The sequence below is a fragment of the Scardinius erythrophthalmus genome, assembly GCF_964197995.2.
Source record: "Scardinius erythrophthalmus genome assembly, chromosome: 7".
NCBI classification, from domain to species: Eukaryota; Metazoa; Chordata; class Actinopteri; order Cypriniformes; family Leuciscidae; genus Scardinius; species Scardinius erythrophthalmus.
The window spans coordinates 14,046,782-14,067,012 of NC_138227.1; the positions used below are offsets into that span (position 1 = coordinate 14,046,782).

The 20,231-nt window shown below is 38.0% G+C and overlaps 2 protein-coding genes across 2 annotated transcripts in view; one reads left to right on the plus strand and one right to left on the minus strand.

Annotated features, from left to right (window-relative positions):
- Positions 1–366: 366 nt before the first annotated feature.
- On the plus strand, positions 367–8,199 carry galnt17 (polypeptide N-acetylgalactosaminyltransferase 17; the record flags this gene model as incomplete). Its single annotated transcript, XM_081369903.1, has 11 exons — positions 367–646; positions 786–969; positions 1,429–1,595; positions 2,803–2,977; positions 4,091–4,288; positions 5,147–5,264; positions 5,429–5,614; positions 5,700–5,837; positions 7,302–7,397; positions 7,802–7,963; positions 8,053–8,199. The coding sequence occupies 11 exons, from the start codon at positions 367–369 to the stop codon at positions 8,197–8,199; spliced, it is 1,851 nt and encodes a 616-aa protein (XP_081226029.1).
- A 7,252-nt stretch (positions 8,200–15,451) lies between these two features.
- Positions 15,452–20,231, minus strand: part of caln1 (calneuron 1) — a gene marked incomplete at its 3' end in the record, with an annotated part of 46,623 nt that continues 41,843 nt past the window's right edge. Inside the window, exon 5 of the mRNA XM_081370340.1 lies at positions 15,452–15,579. Within this exon, the coding sequence (XP_081226466.1) occupies positions 15,452–15,579 (128 nt within the window). The remainder of the gene's footprint in view (positions 15,580–20,231) is intronic.

Below are 20,231 nucleotides of genomic sequence, written 5' to 3' on the forward strand. Positions count from 1 at the left end.
TCTGTGAAAAGGGTCCACACACAAAAGTAGCATCGGCATATATGATATCTGTTTCACAGTCATTTTACAGCGTTACACTAGAGTGCAGTGCCATTATTTAAAAAATATTTAACTGCTGAATGGACCGATTGACCAATCAGAATCAAATATTCCACAGAATATACATACCTAAAATATTGTCTTGATGACGTGGGCAGTGTGATTGCTAGCCATGCCTCTCGGTAGACCTAGTTTGAGTCAAGCTCAGGTCATTTTCCTAGTCTCCTGTCGATTTCCTGTCTCTTCTACTGTGTCTATCAATCAAATAATAGACCATCAGTTCAGTAAACATCACAAGTTAAATTTGTGTATGAAATGTCTTTCAAGATGCGATTCTCTGGATTCCGAACACCAACATTTTTCATGGCCTTTGTGATGAGAAGATGGAAAATCTTACTGGTGCTGAATGCGTTTACGGTGGCTGGCTTCATCACTTTTTGGGGCAAGTGCAATTTACGCACAACCAAAGCCTTTGGTCAACAGGCGGCTGCTGATGCGAGAGGACAGACGTATCTGAATGGATCTGCTCAGGAGACGAGCATCACTCATGATGTGCTCTTGAAAAGACTGGGATCACTGGAAGATGTGGTGTACAGACAATTGAATGGTATCTCCTTTATCACAAACAGCTCCACAAAGTATACATACTGTAAATACGTAAAGTCTGATCATAGTATTATTAACAAAAATGCCTTTTCACGGAACAAGAAAGCCATTTACTTAATTGAATCATTTATGCTGAATAGGTTTGTCCAATTCTCTTGGACTCATCGAAGGTTTTGGAGGCCGAGGTAGAGGAGGTATACCAGCCACACTTACACCGACAGAGGAAAAAGAGGCCAAATACCTGAGGGAGAAATATGGCTACAATGCATTTCTGAGTGACAAAATCTCTCTGGATAGATCTATTCCAGATTATCGGCCCAGCAAGTTAGTACCAGTGACTTTTTTCTTTTATCTTGAAAATATCTATTATTTTTTTACAGTTGCTCGTTGATGTAACTGACCAGCAAAGATGAGACATAATCTTTTATACATTTTTATATTTGTCATTTATTAACAAAAATGTATTGTTATAATGTATCTAGAATGTCTAAAACCATTTGCATATTAGATTTTCCATATACCAAGACTGGAGAGGAGAGGAAAGTGAAATTTACTGTTTCTAAGTTCGACTAAATGAGATTCTATAAATAAGCTTCATATTTGAGCTATGTAATTGTTACAGTGAAAATGTGCAAATAAGCAAAGCCAGACGTGGCTTTACTTCTGTTAGGAAATGAAAGGGTTCACAAATTCTAGCGCACCAAAGCTTTAAGGAGGTGATTTGTTTCAAAGATATTGAGAAGATCTTCTGTCAATCTCCATGTACTATGTGTGTTTTTATAGATGCAAAAAGGCCTTTTATCCCCGTGACCTGCCACAGATTTCCATCATCTTCATCTTCGTAAATGAGGCGTTGTCCGTCATCCTGCGCTCGGTTCATTCAGCTGTCAACCACACACCGGCTCATCTTCTAAAGGAGATCATCTTGGTGGATGACAACAGTGATGACGGTAAGATAATGTTGGCTTTAATCAACAAGCTACAAAAACATATTTAGTGGTTATTCAAATTTTTGGTTTGGTTTGAAAAAATCAAGTTGGGAAGTCGTAATTAAAATGTCAGTGCGTTCAAATAACTCTGATTGGAGCAAGATGTCAATGTACCTTTTTTATGTCAATGTACCTTTTCTACAAAAAATACAGCAAGGTTTTTTAACTCTACTTCTACAATGATGGATAATGAATGTGCATCAAGAGTGTGTGCGTTTAAAAAAAAATCCCATTTCTAAAGGAAATGTGAACTGAATTGTTCTTAACTGTACAATACTATCAAATAGTAATTTCATACATTTTAACCAATTTACTGTCAACTACAGATGCTGCACCCATTGTATCTGCCAGGTTTTCTCACTGACATGACCCCAATAAACTCTGGGATCAAAGAAAATCCACCCTTAATTATGACATTGTGGGGGCCTTGTGCATTTAACTGAACGTCCGAAAGGACTTGAACACACCATTAGATGGCTGGGTTCTTTTGCCTTGGACCATTAAGAAAACCAACAAATAATCACCTCCAACCTCCTTGCAACTGTATAGTAATGAACTAAAAACTCATAAGAACGCCTTAGAATCCACATAGCAAGTAGAAAATGCAAAAATCTAGTTTCTTAAACCATTCTGACAGAGTTTAATCTATTGTGCTGTATTTGAGCGCGAGTGTCAACACTGATAAACTGGAGTATTTCGCTAAAGCACCCTTTGCTCACGTTGCGCATGGCCATGCTTGTCTATTGTATCAAAGTGTGTGCTCAGGCCTTCCTAGAGAGACAGTTCAATTTCCATCACATTGTTGGCATGAGCCGGTGGCGGAGGGCCAAGCGTCCATCAGCGCAGGGGGGAAAAGCCAGCATTTGCTAAAATGAGGGGGCAGGCGAGAAAAACACCCATTTCTGTCCTCATAATGTCAGTGATTCACAGTTTGTCACTGGGAATGCAGATGACAGTGTTTAACGTGGGGAAAGGGAACACTTTCCAAGAATGTGTTTTCCAGGGGGATGGTGTGGATCCCCGTAGCACAGATCAAAGGCAAGGAAGAGTTTTGGCGTAAGAGACAATCCCTCTGGTGTGGTTTAAACACAGCGATGAGCACTCATGCACCATGAAACGAGATTTCACCCTCTTTTACCGTTTATGTGTGTGTGTTTATGCATGACAGTGCAACTGAAAGGGCCACTGGAAGAGTACGTCAACAAGCGCTACCCGGGTCTTATCAAAATAGTGCGCAATCAGAAGAGAGAGGGCCTCATCCGAGCTCGCATCGAGGGCTGGAAAGTGGCCACTGGGGAGGTGACTGGCTTCTTTGATGCCCATGTTGAGTTCACGCCGGCATGGTGAGAATCTAGCACTTGCTACGCGATGCTGCTGGTTTTATAGATGCTCTTACTCTCACTTTGACTCCTCAGGCCTTGTTTACAACTGGTATTAACATCAGTCTTGGGTGATCTAAACACAAGTTTTCAGCTGAGACAGACAGCTGTTTACAACAAATAGGAACATGCATATAAAATGTTTCTTGTTACTTCTGATTGGATATAAAGTGGAGGGTCTCTAAATATGTGACTTCATGCATTAATCATTTTGTTAGTGGTAAAGTGTTTATGAAGTCAAAATAAAGAAAGAAAAAGCATAGCCTAAAATATTGGGAAAAACAAACAAACTAAAAAATCTTTTCTCTAAAACATATTTAGTAATGTAGACAATTTTCTAAAACCAAACACAATTATTTTCTTTCGAAGCTTTATGTAACCCCTCTGGTCCTATTCTCCCCGTTCCAAGCGGGACACGAACCGGCATCTCCGGCATGGGAGGTGGGCGAGATAACAAGGACACTAAAGACTGCAGTCTCTAGTGTCAGTCGCTAGGGAATAAACTGGTTTGCAGGTTTTAACTGGATTAAACTGGTTTAGCTGGTTTAAGATGGTCTTGCATCCTAGCCAAGCTGGTCCTTCAGAAGGTCTACTCTAGCTGAACTCCCAGCCTTGCAGAACTGGTGTTTTAACTGGTTTAGGACCATCTGAAAGTGGTTCAATACCCTCTAAAACTAACCTGAGAGCAACTAAGACCAGCATCTTAAGACCATACCATCTTGGGCTGATTTAAATGTTGTTGTTTTTCCCTCAATGTCGTCACATGATTTTTTTGACTACCTTCAAATGGGTTTTCTGTAATCAGACCATTAAGCGTTGCGGACCCTGTTCACTTCACACCTATATTTAGTGCTGTGTGCTTCAGTTCAGATGGAACAGATTTTAATACTATGTGTAAACAGGGTTCATGTGCCCTCTGTAGGTCCATCTAATTGGCTGATGAGGTGAGAAACACACACTAACACATTCTCAAGCCAGGATTAGATTTAGCTCCACAGCAGAGCTGAAGAAGTGTTGTTAGCACTGTGAAACTCAGCTTTGCTTATATTGATTCTAACCTCTACATCCCCTTGTCAGGGCTGAACCAGTTCTGTCTAGAATCAAGGAGAACCACAAGAGAATCATCCTGCCGTCAATAGATAACATTAAAGACGAGACGTTTGAGTTGGAACGTTATGAGAACTCAGGCCACGGCTATAACTGGGAGCTCTGGTGTATGTACATTAGCCCACCGAAACAGTGGTGGGATGAAGGGGACACTTCTGCACCTATCAGGTATGATCCTACTGGACTTTTCACATTCTGAACACAATCCTGGGTTTCACATTGTTCATACTATGGGTTATTAATTAATATTGGGTAGCCAGGTGGCAAAATTTCACACTATACATATGTTTAGGTACAGGACACAAGTTTGTCACCTCATGTATCTGCTCGGGTCATCTTAAATTTTCTGGAACAAAAAAAAAGAAAGAAAAGAATACAAAGAATAGAAGGATAATTCATGGGAACATTTTCAAGTGTTTCACTCTTAGGCTGATGCTAAACAGAGTGCATAGAAAGTATATGGGTCTGTACAAAGCATATTAATAATATATAATGAGGTACGCATTGTTTAGTTTGTGACTGGTTTTCTGTTGCTAAACAATTCACTACAATATTCTAGCACAGTATTGTTTCACACTGTGTACCTTTGGCACTGCAATTCAGCAATTTCACCAACAGTTCAGAGCAGAGATAACACAAAAAATCTAATGGACGGTTACAAGTGGTCTTAATACAGTGTAAAAGTGCTTACTATATTCTCTTAAATGCAAAAATATCTCACAATAAAGAATTCCTGTGAAAAATTTGTGAATTCACATATCCCATATAAACCAAAAATCAGTTTGAAATAAAACAAAAATGAAAAATAAATAAAATAAGAATATGTTAAAAAATATAACTTAAAAAACATTTTAAAAAATACATTTTATTTTTCACTGCTTTTAATTTCATATTATTTTCAATTATTTATAATTATTCATCAATATTGACCATCATTTTTTTCATTAATTAATCAGTATATCAGAGAATAAATCATAATTGAAAATATGATCATGAAAATACAAAGTGTAAAATCTGTATTTTTAGGACGCCCGCAATGATAGGCTGCTCTTTTGTGGTAAACCGCAAATACTTTGGGGAGTTGGGCCTTCTGGATGCTGGGATGGACGTGTATGGAGGCGAAAATATAGAGCTGGGAATCAGGGTTAGTATGCCACCCACATCCCTCCACTAAAGTAGAGCATTCATAACTTAGCCTCCCTACGCTCAGTTCACAGAACCTTCATTTAAAATGAATTTGAGCTTTTTTCCTTTTAAAATTATTTCAGAACTGAAGTTTATAGGTGTGTGTATATTTTCAAATCCCAGGTTTGGCTTTGTGGGGGCAGCATGGAAGTTCTGCCCTGTTCCAGAGTGGCCCATATTGCCAGAACAAAAAAGCCCTACCACAGCAACATCGCCTTTCACACTAGACGCAATGCTCTTCGAGTGGCAGAAGTCTGGATGGACCAATACAAATCTAATGTCTATTTGGCATGGAACCTCCCAATGAAGGTAAACGCATAACATATTTTCACTATTATAATAGGTTATAATAAATAGTATAACATTTTGTACTTTTACTTTTTTGTCTCTACAGAACCATGGCATTGACTATGGAGATGTATCCCAGAGACTAGCGCTCAGGGAAAGACTCCAGTGCAAAAGCTTTGAGTGGTACCTTGACAATATCTATCCAGAGATGAGGAGATACAACAACACTCTCTTTTATGGAGAAGTAAGCGTCACTAATGACTAAAGGTGGCTCAAATTTGCCATTGTTCTGCAAATATTCATGGGCAAAATATTTCCCCCAAGCAGATTTCACAACAGTTCAGTTTGGTCATGCAGATTCGCCATGTTGATCAACAGAAAGCTGCTTAGTTTGAAAGTGGCTTCTGTGTGAACTGTGCTTCATACATAGAAACACTAATGACAACAGATTTAAAAAAAAAAAAAAAAAATCATAAATTGACTGCACCTTTACACTGGGTCTTTGATTAACACAGTTGCCACAGGCTTTATTGGAAGAACCTTCTTCACTTAGTTATTGCTAAATGGTAATTTCACCCAAAAATCATTTACTCACCCTCATGTCCTTCAAACCATGAAACAAAAACTATTTTTTAAGAATGTCCTCAGCACACTTTTCCATACAATGAACGTGAATGTAGACTGGGGCTGTCAAGCTCAAAAAAGTGACAAAAATCACTATAAAAGTCCAAACGATTGCATAGTGTGAGGAGTAAACCAAATTTAAAATCATTATTTGGCTTATCAATCATCTTACTTCAGTTCTCGGGTTTTATATAGTATAGTTTTATATAGTTCATTCAAAAATAGTCACAACATTTAATTTAAAGGAGCTGTATGTAAGAAATGTGTTTCAATTAATCATAAAATGGCCCTGATATGTCACTAGACATTAAGAAATCATGTTCATTTCAAATACTTATCACTGACAACAGTAGTACGGCCAGGATATTGTCATTTAAAAAGTGAAGTTGCAGCCCTCAACTGATGTTGATGTTGTCATCTTGTGTTTTGGCCTGATGCTCCACCCTCCACCTATCTACCAATCACGAAGTCAGTAGTGTTTCGGCATATGGGTTGCCAGCTCTGCTCTAGTTACCACAGCTGCAGCTCCTTGTAGCAGCCTACGTTCCTGCTGGATCCTGCAACATATCTGGCAACCTCGAGTCAAGGGGGATACAGTGATTGCAGTACCAGTTTTGGCCACAATCTTACATACAGCTCCTTTAAGTGAAGGTTATGACACCAAACTGCCAAAACTGACTGGAATTTCAGTCTGTTCTTCACACAAAGCTATTGAATGGCATCAGAAGCCTTGGAATAGTGTTTAAGTCATATGAACAACATTTGTGACATTTTTTATGGTGCTTTTTTTGTCCCTTTTGGAGCTTGACAGCACCAAATGTTCACCATTCACTTCTGTTGTATAGAAGAAAAAAAAACAATTTGAACATTCTTCAAATGATCTCCTTTGTGTTTCATGGAAGAAAGAAAGTGATATGGTATCAGGTGAGTAAAAATTTTTGTGTGAACCATCACTTTAGCATTGTTATTTAGGTCTTATAATAAAAAGGCTTATCCAAACAGGTTTCATAGTGAGAGAATAACTTATTAACAAACACAAAGCGGGCCAAACTATCAGCTGCTTGGTCTTTTTAATGTGTTCTAGATTCGCAATACCAACGTGACCCATCTGTGTGTGGACCAGGGCATAAAGGAAAACCACACAGCAACTCTGCACCCCTGCCATGGCTGGGGCCCTCAGGTAGAGTCACACTCCTCACAGCTATACCTGACCTCCATTAAACCCCTGCTCACTCTGCACACAGGAAATAGGTTACGCCAAGTGAGTTCATTGCAACTAAGCAATGAAATGACAAGATGACAAGAAATAAGAAAACATCTCTATTTTCTGTTTTGAATTCAATCTGGAGGCCAGAACTCCCAGATCTATTCTTGACCAGTTATCTTATGGGCTCTGGTGCCTGACCCTGCTAATAATTATAATAAATTAATTGTCAGTATGGACATAGCCATAACTGCCAAAAACTATCTGGCAAACATTATCAGCTTAGGGTGCCAAAATGCCCCTGAATGACTCAGTGACCCAGTTACCAAATCACTGAATTGAATAAATTCATATTATCCCCACTGTGGTCTATTTTGTAGCTGGGTCGCTACACTAAGGAGGGTTATCTTTTCCTGGGTCCTCTGGGAAGCACTGGCGAAGATACTCGGTGTGTGGTGGATGATAAAATCAGCAACTACCCACAGCTCCTGAACTGTGAGAAAGTCTCTAGCGTACGCCAGAAAACTTGGCACTTTGCACAGGTGAAAAGGTCACGTTTTATATAGAGCACTTTGTAAAAGATTTGCCTTTGGTCAGTAAAATGATTCTTTTTTATTTTTGTTCCCTGAAGAATGAATCAATCATCAACCGAGCTACAGGACGCTGTCTCGAGGTAGTGCCGGCTAATGTCTACTTCGGCTACGCTCTGATCCTGCGTTCGTGCACTGGCCAGAAGTGGAACATCAAGAATTTAATGAAACAGGACCAAGGGCAGTGAGTCAGTGCCCTTAGAAAGTTGGAAATCTCAATGGACTTCATCAAGTGTTTGGGAACTTGATTCAGTTTTGTGGAACTCGAGCCGAAGGGGTGCAGATCTTGTTCGCGTTTGTTTAGTTTTCGGTCTTGCTACATTCCACGTTACAAAAGATTAAAAGATATTTGAGACGCCCTTCAGGTTCCTCAGATTTCCTCCTTCTGGAGAAACTCTAGACATCCTTTCCAAAAGGACAGTTCTCTGAGGAACGTTGGATTCCATAAGTTCCTGGCAGAACTCTAAAGAACATCAACAGTTCCTAAAGTAACCTCAGTGCAATGAAAAGATTTTGAGGCACTAGAACTATATGTTGAAGTTCCTTTAGTTTGCAATAGCATATTTGAGGTTCAACCATGAGAACAAACATGTGACTCAAATTTTGTGTGCTGAAACCAAAAGACAACTAAACATTGTAAATGATTGACTACTGTATTGCAACTCTATACATTATTGTATGCATCATTTAAATCTAGTCTTAAATTAAATACATGAAAATTTAGTTTGTATCCTGAAAAACAGGTTCATGAAGCCTTGATTTAGACTTCATTTTTAGTAGTGAGTTGTACCATCTGTTTTTCTTCTTCCATTCTCTTGTTTTTAGGTTCCCACTATCAGCAGCTTTGGATCCCAGTCCAATTTCTGTTTTGCTCTGGAAATATGTTATTGGGTATTGCATATTTTTTGTACTGTAGCCCTTCATGAGAATAGCATTATGATATGTGCAGTTTAACAGTAACTATGGTAACTGAGCTCTATCTTCTGCTGAATGGATCCTGTAGTAGTCATACTGTTATTTTGAACCACAGTCTAAAGCAACAAGGCCAGTATGTAGGAGAAGGGAATTCGGGAAAATGATCGTCAGGGATTGTCGACCAAGTTACACAAGAACACGTTAAATGAGTCATAAACTGTACATGCAATTACATTTTCTTCAGATGTAGTTGCACACATACGTCTTCCATTTTGAATAGGACTGATTTGAATAAAATGGTGAACTGCACAGTTGTAGAGCTCAGTGTCTAAAAGAGAAGTTTAACGCCCTATAGAAGTACCACAATTGCTGCTTTACCTGAGGAACTGTTGGCAGCAACACAGCGGTATATCTAAAGATCAAAGTTGCCCTCCAGAAAAACATTTTAGGGTGTCATTTGAAGATTTGAGGCAAACACTACGATGTTCCAGTGACAGGAGGTTGTGTCAAAAAGCACCAACTGAGCTTCCTCACGCAACAATCCTTCCTTCAGCAATGGTAAGGCTGTTCTAACTTAAAAGAACATCAACTGTGCATACTAATCGACTCTCCGAGCGCCTCCCACCACTGAGCCAAACCTCTCCTGCTGTGATGCTTCAGGCTCTCTGTGACTGACAACTCCAAGTCATGTGAGCCATGCCACATGTTTCAGAGCTGTTAAATATTAAACTGCGGTTTATTATGCATTTACAACTCAAATTAGGGCAAATATTATTTTTCATCTTTCCATATTAAACAACACTGGTAGCTGTATAGACAGCTCTGCTGTATTATCGTTTTATGAATTTTCTTTGTATATTGGTTTATGGATTTTCTTTGTTGTAGAGGCTTGTTTAATTTTATGGTAAGCTGTGAAGCATAGAGTAGGCTAATTGTAGTGGTTCATAGCTCTCAAATACACATAATGACTTTGGAGTTCATAGCACATGACAGAGTAAATCATTTAAAAACGTGATACGCCTCCATAGCACATCACGGTTAATATTGAGCATCATGATTCATTACTGGTTCATTAACTTTTTGATTCACCCTCAGAGCTGAGAGATATGGCTTATGTTTGTGAATAAGTGCGGTAATGGCTTCATATTTTGGCAGCAACAACAACAACAACAACAACAACAACAACAACAACAACAACAAAATCATCACTTACCATTTGTCTTTGTGCTCTACATCTCAGTCAAATTTGGCTCTGGTGCTCAAATATGATTGGACGAGCGTGGTCGCACACCTGGCGAAACTAGGGCAACTCACATGCACACCAGGCGAACATTCTATTGTCAGTTTATGGTCAACAATTGTTATGTTAAAGGAAATTATGAAATTAAGATAATGTCTGTGCTGTACGTTATGTTAGTACTGTACACTGTACAATTAAATATCCTCACTGAACATTTTACCTGATTTCAAGAATCTCACCTTAACATCGATAACATCAGCAATCTTCCCCCGTATCTTTCTGTATTTTGTCTTGTGATTCTGAGATTCGTGGAATATAATTTAAGTTATTTCACAACTTCTTAGAGATTTTAGTCGTCCTTTTCGTTGTCACTCTACTCCACCACGACGCGATCCACCTTTTTCAAGTAAGAGTGGGCGCGGCCATTTGTAATTTTAATCTGTCTGACTTCCGGTGTCATTCCAGGTATTTCTAGCTGTACAAAACAGCCCGTTATGCTGCTTGATATTGCAACTGGTGTTTCTTACCACAGTGTTTTAATGTATTCTCTTAATTATATACGCTGGTTTGTAGTTCAAAAAGTTTTACCGTTTCCTGCACTTTGATAGGCCTACATTTTTCTCGTTATTTATAATAAATCATAAGTCACGCACATTCACAGAAAACACCTTAGTTCTATGTTGAAAAATAACGTAGATAGACCTATTCACAGCAGTGCCGTCTTTTAACTGGAATGAAAACGAGTGATAGACAGAGATGTATAGCCTATTTTTTTATAGTTGTATAAAAAATAGTTGTATTTTTGTATTGTTCTGCTGACAAAACACTGCAAAAATATATTTACAAGAAACTTCAGTAGACATAGTACAGTAGACATTCAGTAGATGTTGTTGTTTTTTTTACAGATTTTTACAGCAGATGCCATTGAAAACCGTAAGTCTATCCCTCACAGCCTCGCTGTTATACCTGTCATGGCGCTGCTCTGAATAAGGTCTATTGAAGTAACTCTAAAGTGTGTTGTGACCTGGTACCTCCAGTAGGTGGAAGCACACGGCATCGTTATGCAATAGATGGCGAGAAATTGACTGTCTTTATGAATGAGTCACTGAATCATTTACTCACCCAATTCTAAAACCCCACAGCTGTCTGTTGCTAAGAGACTCTGCAGTGGCCTCCATTGTGACAGTGGAACAATATCGATGTTATACTTATGTCAGTCTATTCAAATCGTGTAGGCTACTCATAATAAAGTGGACCATTTGTTTTTACAGGACTGATCATGATACAGAGTACAACAAAAACAGGGTTATTAATGCAGCCTGATCAATAGCGTGTTAACAGTGCAATATCATCTGTTTATTTAATTTTTTTTCGGAAACAGTAGGGAATCAGTGAAATTGCCACAAATATTACAAAAATGCTTTTTATTGCATAAACTCTATGCATTTGTCCTGTACATGTTTGATTATGTATATTAAAATCATCTATGGGCAGCTAGTCTTAAACTACAAAGATAAATATTCTGCATGCAAAGTGTACAGATCTATCATTAGGTGAATATGGGTATATACATTTTGTCTTACAATTAGGCTAAATTGAATGTACCACATCATCACCCTTGTTTTCCAAACTCTAAAGCCTTCATTTGAAATACAACCCACTTTAAATACAGAACTCTGTCTTTCTGATGTTCAGTCTAATTTCTTGGGATATTTTGTTCACAACATTCTTGTCCTAATTATTAAAAAGGCCATTTCACAATATTGTCTTTAGCCTAAATAAGATAATGACATAAACTGAAATAATTGGCTGTGTAATGATTATTAACATACCTAAATTTCTAAAACCCCAACCCAATCCTCCAACTCCAAAATATAATTCATGTATAATTTTTTACATTCACCACATAATTGTGGAGATCAAAATAATCTAAATATGCAAACACAAAGTATATATTATTTTATCAACCCATCCAGATCTTTAGTTGAATGCTACAAGCTAAAATTACATTCTGGATCAGACAAGGACAGTATGAGGACAAACACAATGAATTCATCAGTTCAAACCACCAGGTGTCGCTATTGTACCAAAATGAAATGCCCACTCGTTTCAACTGCACATGGATCAACATTTGAGTGAGGAAAAAAGGGTTGGACTGACATTATACCTTTATAATTTCAGTGTATTCAGCTTTATTCTCTTCAGTACACCTGTGCAGACAAATATGGCTTTAGTTAGAATGGAGAGCTGGCAGACATGTGTTGTTTTCAGCCGGCCCCTCAGTAGGCCTGACAAGATCTGTGCAGAATGTACCGTTTTAAACTATCATGCACAACAGAAAACACACATGTAAAGCTCTATTTACAGAGTTCTGCTAATTCACATGCATAATAAAGTAGAAGCAGACCTCAGGAAACATGGTGGAGAACATACACCAGTGTGTTTTCTACAGGTGTCTAAAGGAGACTGACATTCATGAAACACAAAGAAAAGAACTGCATCAGGCACAGAGTTTTAGCCATCGCACCTATGGGAAAGATACAATCATCTTCCATTATCATTCTTTTTCTTTATACAATCCTGTTTTTGAAGACTTGAAGCATCTTCATTACATTTCTGTGGCTGTACACATCTTTTAAAACATCAACAATGCAATGCTACCGTGACTTTAATGCAGAAACTGAGATGCAATATGAACGTACCATACACAAAACTGTAAGATTTTTCTGATGGGTTTGGGTGTATGGTTGATACACTGGTAAAACACTGCCCCTCTTAAAACAACCCAAGCTCATTACTAGAAAAATCTGAGAGTCATCCTAAACCTTTCAGGAATGCTGAAAATGTGCATCTCAACAAGTATAACCCTGAAAGGGTTATAGTTCATTTTGAAATTAAATTTTGGTATGTTTTAGCTTACCTCAAGGGCATCCAAGATGTAGGTGTCTTTTTTTCCGCAGTAGTTTCAATTTTGATATTTTTAGGTCAAACCGTTCTTGTCTGTCAGTCATATAATGCAGGTCTATGGTCACTGTCTCAAAGAGCATGCACAGAGAAGTCCAAATGAAACAATTCCCCATCGTAAGTACACATTGATGGCCTAAGACACGAAACGAGCGGTTTGTGTGAGAAAACGAACAGTATTTATATCGTTTTTACCTCTTGTACACTTTCCGGCGCTTGCGCAGACTAAGCCAGAACGCGCGCACACGTCACACACCAGGATGCGCGAGCGCTCTCAGATCACTTGGACGTGGTTGTGTAGAGGTAAAAATTATATAAATACTGTTCGTTTTCTCACACAAACCGCTTGTTTCGTGTCTTAGGCCATCAATGTGTACTTACGATGGGGAATTGTTTCATTTGGACTCTGTGCATGCTCTTTGAGACAGTGACCATAGACCTGCATTATATGACTGACAGACAAGAACGGTTTGACCTAAAAATATCCAAAATGAAACTACTGCGGAAACAAAGACACCTACATCTTGGATGCCCTTGAGGTAAGCTAAAACATACCAAAATTTAATTTCAAAGTGAACTATCCCTTGAAACAGCAATAATTGGCCATAAAGTACCATTAAGCCACATCAAGCGCCTTGACATACTGCAAACCCCAAGAAAGCACACATTTTGTTCTCCACACATTACTAGGTTGAGACGGAACCTGCCAACATTTTCTGATCTAATTTTGGCAGAAAAGATTAGGAATGGATTTAAACAGACCTGAGAGCGTACCACAGTCTTATTGGTAGCTGAAAGCATAATCAAATTAAAAATAGCTAAAAGTGTTTTCTTTCATCAGTATCTTACTCTTGTTTCCCATAAAAATATCTAAATACTCTTAAAACAAGATAAATATACTATATAAGATAATATATCCACACATACACAACCATAATATATATTATAAAACTGAATAATTTCAAATGTATAATTTTTTCAAATGTACTCAATAAACATATCTTCTTTCAATCCAATCCAATTTTTGCTGTTTTCTACGGAGACAAAAATATATATAGTGGCCACGAATTAAGAATTTGAGTATGTCATGTTAATTAATTGTTAAATCCGTGGCCACAATATACATATTTTTTCCCTGCATGTTCATTAACACACAAAATAAAATACTTCAAAGCAAAAGTGCAAGGTGTAATTTTTTATTTAATGTTTATAATATTTAATTAAATATATAATTGTTTATATAATATATATATATATTCTTTAAAATATATAAATCTCCATATTTTATGCAATTTTGCTAATAATGTTTTAAGAAAACTTAGATATTTTACTAGTAAACAAAGCAAAATATTCATTATTTTTTTTAGCAATTCCATTAATGCATTTGGTACACTCTTTTATCCAAAGCAAACTACAATGCATTCAGGATATAATTTTTATTTATTTATAATTATGTGCATTCCCTGGGAATCAAACCTGTTTCTAGTGCCATGCTCTACCAGTGTGTACTGAACAAACATAGTGGGGAACGAGTAGAAATTCTGAATGACGGTAGTTCCAATTTTGTGGAAATCTGTGCGACTTTCTGTGGCGTTTCAATATTTCACGTGGGCGTGTTCACTACAAACCACTTCAGAAAAAGCATTAGACATGGTAAAATCGCACAATCAAATAGCAGAACACATTCGAAATGATCAAAACTATGAGTCAGGCTCATGGATTTTTGAAGCTGACGACTATGAATTTAATTATGGACTACAATGAGCGCTCCTTCCTCAGCCTTCCTCCCACCATCCCCTAAACTAGAGAAGCGCTCTGGCAAGAGCAGACATAAATAGTCTCCGGAGTGGATGCTGTAACCCTCCCTCCACAAAGGTGTAATGAGTTGCCAATTTACTTTTGCCTTCCAACGTCGACAGCAGACCCGAACCCAGCAGAAGCTCATCAGCGAATCCCGGCTGAAATTTCTGGAGCCACGGAGGAGACGGCGTCGCAGAAGAGGTGCTTATTAACTCCTGCGTGTTATTGCATTAGGGAACAGAGGTGGCATGAAACAAGCAGAAAGTCAGCCCTTTAAAGTCCCTGCCTGAGAGACGAGGCCCCGTGTAACATGCTGGCTTGGCTCGCCGTACACTTCCTGCGTCACTTGGTCCGCGTGGAAAAGTAACAGGAGAATACAAATAAAATAAAAAAAGAATAAAAAGCTCCTCTTTTCAGTAGTGAGGTGTTTGGTTTTGTTTCTCGAGTGTTAATTTGTTAGTTTCAACAACTTCATCGACAGACATGCACATGCAGGCTCGGCCCCGCTCACAGTGGTGTCGCTACTCCATGCCGTTGCGCAGCATCTGATTGGCCGCGATGAGCATGACGCTGATGATGAAGGCCATGGCGAAAGCGCATATCAGGCTCTTGCGCACGCACGTCTGTCGATTCTTCTTTTTGGGATGAACTGCAATGACACAAAAACAGCGATTTAGTCCTGACATCCTTAGGAAAACAACAGAAACGTCTGATCTGAATCTGAATGCATTTTCTACTTCTGTCTGAATGTGTAGGTGTCAATTTGCATTAGCCGACCGCCTTTCATCTGCCAATCTGACTGGTCTAAATAAAGCGGCGTTTCTTGCGCAGCTGCGAGGTGGTGGATACGTTTCACTGGGGCTTGAGATTCACCTGAGCACATGTGGCTGCTCGGCTCACAAGCGTGGGGTGACAGTGGGGTCTGGGCTTAGAATAGAGCCAGTTATTAGGTGCTTCTGGAACACACAGCCAGACAGATTGTGTGCCAGCCTCACCCTGTGATACCATTTTCCGCTCCAGTCCTCCTTCCGGCACAGAGCGCTAGTCAGCAAGTCTCACCCCTCTCCCCTCTCCCCCCTGCAGCCAATCCCTGGCCTGGTTACGGTAGAGCGGAGGCACGATAATGAGCAAACATAGGTACTCTTCTGCCTGAGTGTGTTTTGCTTTGAGAACTTTTGATTTTTCCCCACTCTTGCCTTTCCAAATGGCAGCAGATAGAAGTCAAGATAAAATGTCTCGCAGCATGCTCAGCATGTTTTGAACTTCAAAAAGTCTTGAGAGTACTGGAAAAGAAGTGCGCTTAATTGCATTGAATGGGCACTTGTGTACTTCAAATCTTAAAAGCATATCTAAAAAAAAAAACATACTTGTACATAATATAAACTAATGAAATAAAAGGCATGTTAGGTGTACTTAAAGGCACACTATGTAATTTTTCGCCACTAGAGGTCGCTTATTCAAAACAAAGGCGTAGCTTTAATGACGCGTTGATTTCGTGGAATTATGGGAGTTACAGCCGGTGTACAGTTACAGTTACTCTACAGCCTGTGGAGAATACAACGGGACTCAGGCAGAAATCATATTCATGGATGACTGGTAATGTATTAAAGTTACGAAAGCCGTTGGAGTGGAACGAGGCCGCTGGAGCGATTGCAATGAGAGACTAATTGCAGTGGAGCTTTTATTATGCCGCAGACCGCTTCCGCTTCTTCCGGTCATGCGTATGTGGGGTAACGCAACACATTTGAGTGTGTTGAAAGTTATTATAATGTTAGTATATGAGACACTTGTTGCACACTGTTCGATATTAGGCATGGTAAATATGGTACTCGATGTAAATCAAGAAAACAAGTTTTAAACAAAAAGACTAACTGTGTTGAGCTGTATAACAATGATTCGTTTTCTGTCGATGAATTAGTCCAAACAGTTTCTCACCTGTCTAATGAAACACACAATATATTAAAGCGTCTTTGGTGTTTCCATGGTTTCTACTAAATAAAACTGGAAACTGAGGTTAACGCGGGTATGATATCATTGATACATTCTTAGAACATTCTTAGAAACATTTGGTGTAATGTAAGTACACAAATTAACAAAATATATAACATTGTAACATTGGTGTTTTTTTGTTTTGTGTTTTTTGGATATTTTGATCCAAAAATCTTACATAGTGTGCCTTTAATGAGAGTACACTTTCATTTAATACACTTAAGTAAATTTTAGAAAGTGCACTCTGAAATAATGTCAAATTGAAAGTTACTTTAAGTACATTTTATATCATTGTTTTAGTTATCTTTTGTCATGCTTTAAAGAAGTACACTTATTTGATTATAATTTTAATTGTAGTGTTTTGTTCGATATTACATTACCATATTGGTTGCTGTGATTTTGCCAAATAAGAGATGTTCTTGGATAAACATTTTGTTGATCCTGGAACAACATTCCTGTAAAATGTATTCCTAAACCTAACCATACCCATAACCTATCCCTAAAATCAGAGGAAAATTATCAGTGAATAAGAATGATGTAGAAGCAAAAGAAAAGCACTCTAAAGTTCAGCTATAACTGCATTCAATATAAATCTGACACTATAATTTAATTTATTTGCAATTAGCATGCAATTATGTGTTCGTATATTCTTTTAAAGTATATTGTTCCATAATAAGTAGGCCACCATATTTCCATAAGTATGCTAAAGTGTACTTTGTTTTCACAATGGCCACCACCTTCATTTTTTGACCCTCTCAACAAAAAGAAATCTTGTTAGTGCTGCTGTACATTTCTGTGTCAAATACAACACCAAATCTGATGCTTGGATAATTCTAATAGACACCATATAGTTTTTATGTTAAAGAGATTGCGTCTCTGGATACATTACCATAGTCTCAGTGTGTGGTCTGTTGACAACACATGAGCTCGGCCCAGGTGCCTCCATGAATGATTCATAAAGAGAGAGTGCGTGGATGAGTGTTGCTTTAGCGCTGTGGACATCTGTTACTGCTGGTAGGACAGAGACTCGAGGCATTGGCATAAGGGATGTGCTTGACCCCTGCAATGGTAACAATGTCCTAGTGTGTTCCATACAGCAACATACTGAACATTCATACACTGGAATCATAACACTTATAAGCAGTGTTGGGGAAAGTTACTTTTAAAAGAAATGCATTACAATATTGCGTTACTTCCTAAAAAGTCTTTAGGAACTAATTGCAGTATAGTTACTTTTTATTTTTATTTACAGAATTTAGATTTTTGGATGAACAATTCCTTTAATCAGACAATGCAATGTGATTGTAAGAAGGATCCACTGAAGGCAAGCCTTGAGAACCCAAGTGCAGCTTTATTGACAAAATAATCCAAAAACATGAAACAAAAGCATGGCGTGGCATGAAACAAGACAAAAAGCAATGAACATAAACTTGCACAACAGTGGTTACAGGACTAGACACATGACAAACATGAGGGCTTAAATACACAGACTAAAGACAAGACAAGGGACACCTGAACAATGATCAGACAATTAACCAATGACAAGACACATGGCAGGATCACATGACAAACAGGGAATCACATGACAGACATGAAGCATGACAAGACACAGAAACATGACAAGCACAAACCCAAAATCGTGACAGTGCTCAACTTGACCTTCCATTTACAGAGATGATAACTAGACACCACTTTCTGAAAGAAACATGCTTTCTACAATTCTTTCTAATGTTAATTGTTGCATAATTTATACTAATTGAAGTATTTAAAATCATTAAAAACTGATACTATAAAGATATATAAAGATTAACTATGGCAGAAATAATTCTAATTCTATTCAGAATTCAGCCACCAGCATTAATTTATTCTCTTGATCCCTAGTTCTAATAACTTTGCATTTTATACTGACACCTATTGGTGTGGATGCATGAAGTTTTTGTTTATTAAAGGACAAGGGGCATCTTTTGCAGCGATTTTTGTGTGAGCATATCAGTGAACACCCCTGACCACTCGGTGAGTTTCACGTCTTTGTAAACGAAAGTTTAATGCGTTTTAGGAAGGATTGTCCCAGTGCACCTATACACCCATTCTAGAGGTTTTGGGGAAAGCGAAATAAACCTAAAATTCTCGGGACAGCAGCATTTGTCCAAAATTTAATCTTAAACGTTCTATTTCATCAGAAACGATCTGTAAACAGGGCTTTAAGTGTAAAATACCGAACTTGTCCTTTAACTTTTAAACTGAAGGACTATGGAGCCCTGCACACGACATGTAGGGGGAAAAACTAGATATCATTGCCAAGATTTAAATATTTGTTCCCAAAATGTATTAATTAATTCCTCATTTTAGGTAAATAATGGCCATGTTGTACTAATTTGATCCCTTGTTTTAGCTTAATTGTGGCCATGATTTAACTAATATAAAATGAGAGACTGGATTGGTACAATGTGGCCATGATTTACCTAAAATGAGGGAACAAATTAATAAGCTGTGGCCACGATTTAACAAAACCATGAATGAATTCCCATGAATGAATAAGTCGTGGGAATCAATTCTTAATTTATAATTCGTGACCACAATATATTTCTTTCCCACATTATGTGCGGATTATCTATACAAGATAGAGCTGGTCATATGACCTTAGTGGCCACTATTTAAACGCATATGTTGATGGTTCTATTCATTCACTAGGTTTAAAATATTTTTAAGAGGAAAAAATCTTTTAAATGCTCTGAGGCACTCAAAGAGTTACATAGGCTTAAAATAGTGTGTTTGCGTCATAATTTCAAAACTCATTTTCACAAGTTTCATAAGATGATTATAGTCTGTTTCGGGAGATCTCATAATGTAGAGTAGCATATGCGACAGTGAGCTCTTGTGACCCTGTAGATGCAGTGACAACACCCACTCATCAATCTGGAAATGAGCTGCCTACTCAAAATCCAAACTAGCATTTTCAATTCACTCCTCTGATTTTAATAACCAAAAAATAAGCTTCTAAAAATTGCACCTCATGTCAATAGGCTGTGAATATCACATACTGTTAAAAAGTTAATTAACCCTGTGTATTACCATGGGGAACATTGTGCTATTCATCACAGGATGAGATGAGGTGCAGTAAGAGGAGCTTTATTATGCATGAAACAACAACATTAACATCAGCCCATATTAGTTTGAAAGAACAAACAGACTGAAGCAGACAACCGTATAATGAACTCAAGAGAAGCACCTACACATCATAACAAACACTGTTTTTAAAGTTAGATACATACATAGGAGTTTAAAGGGTGCTCAGAATTATTTTATAGCTTT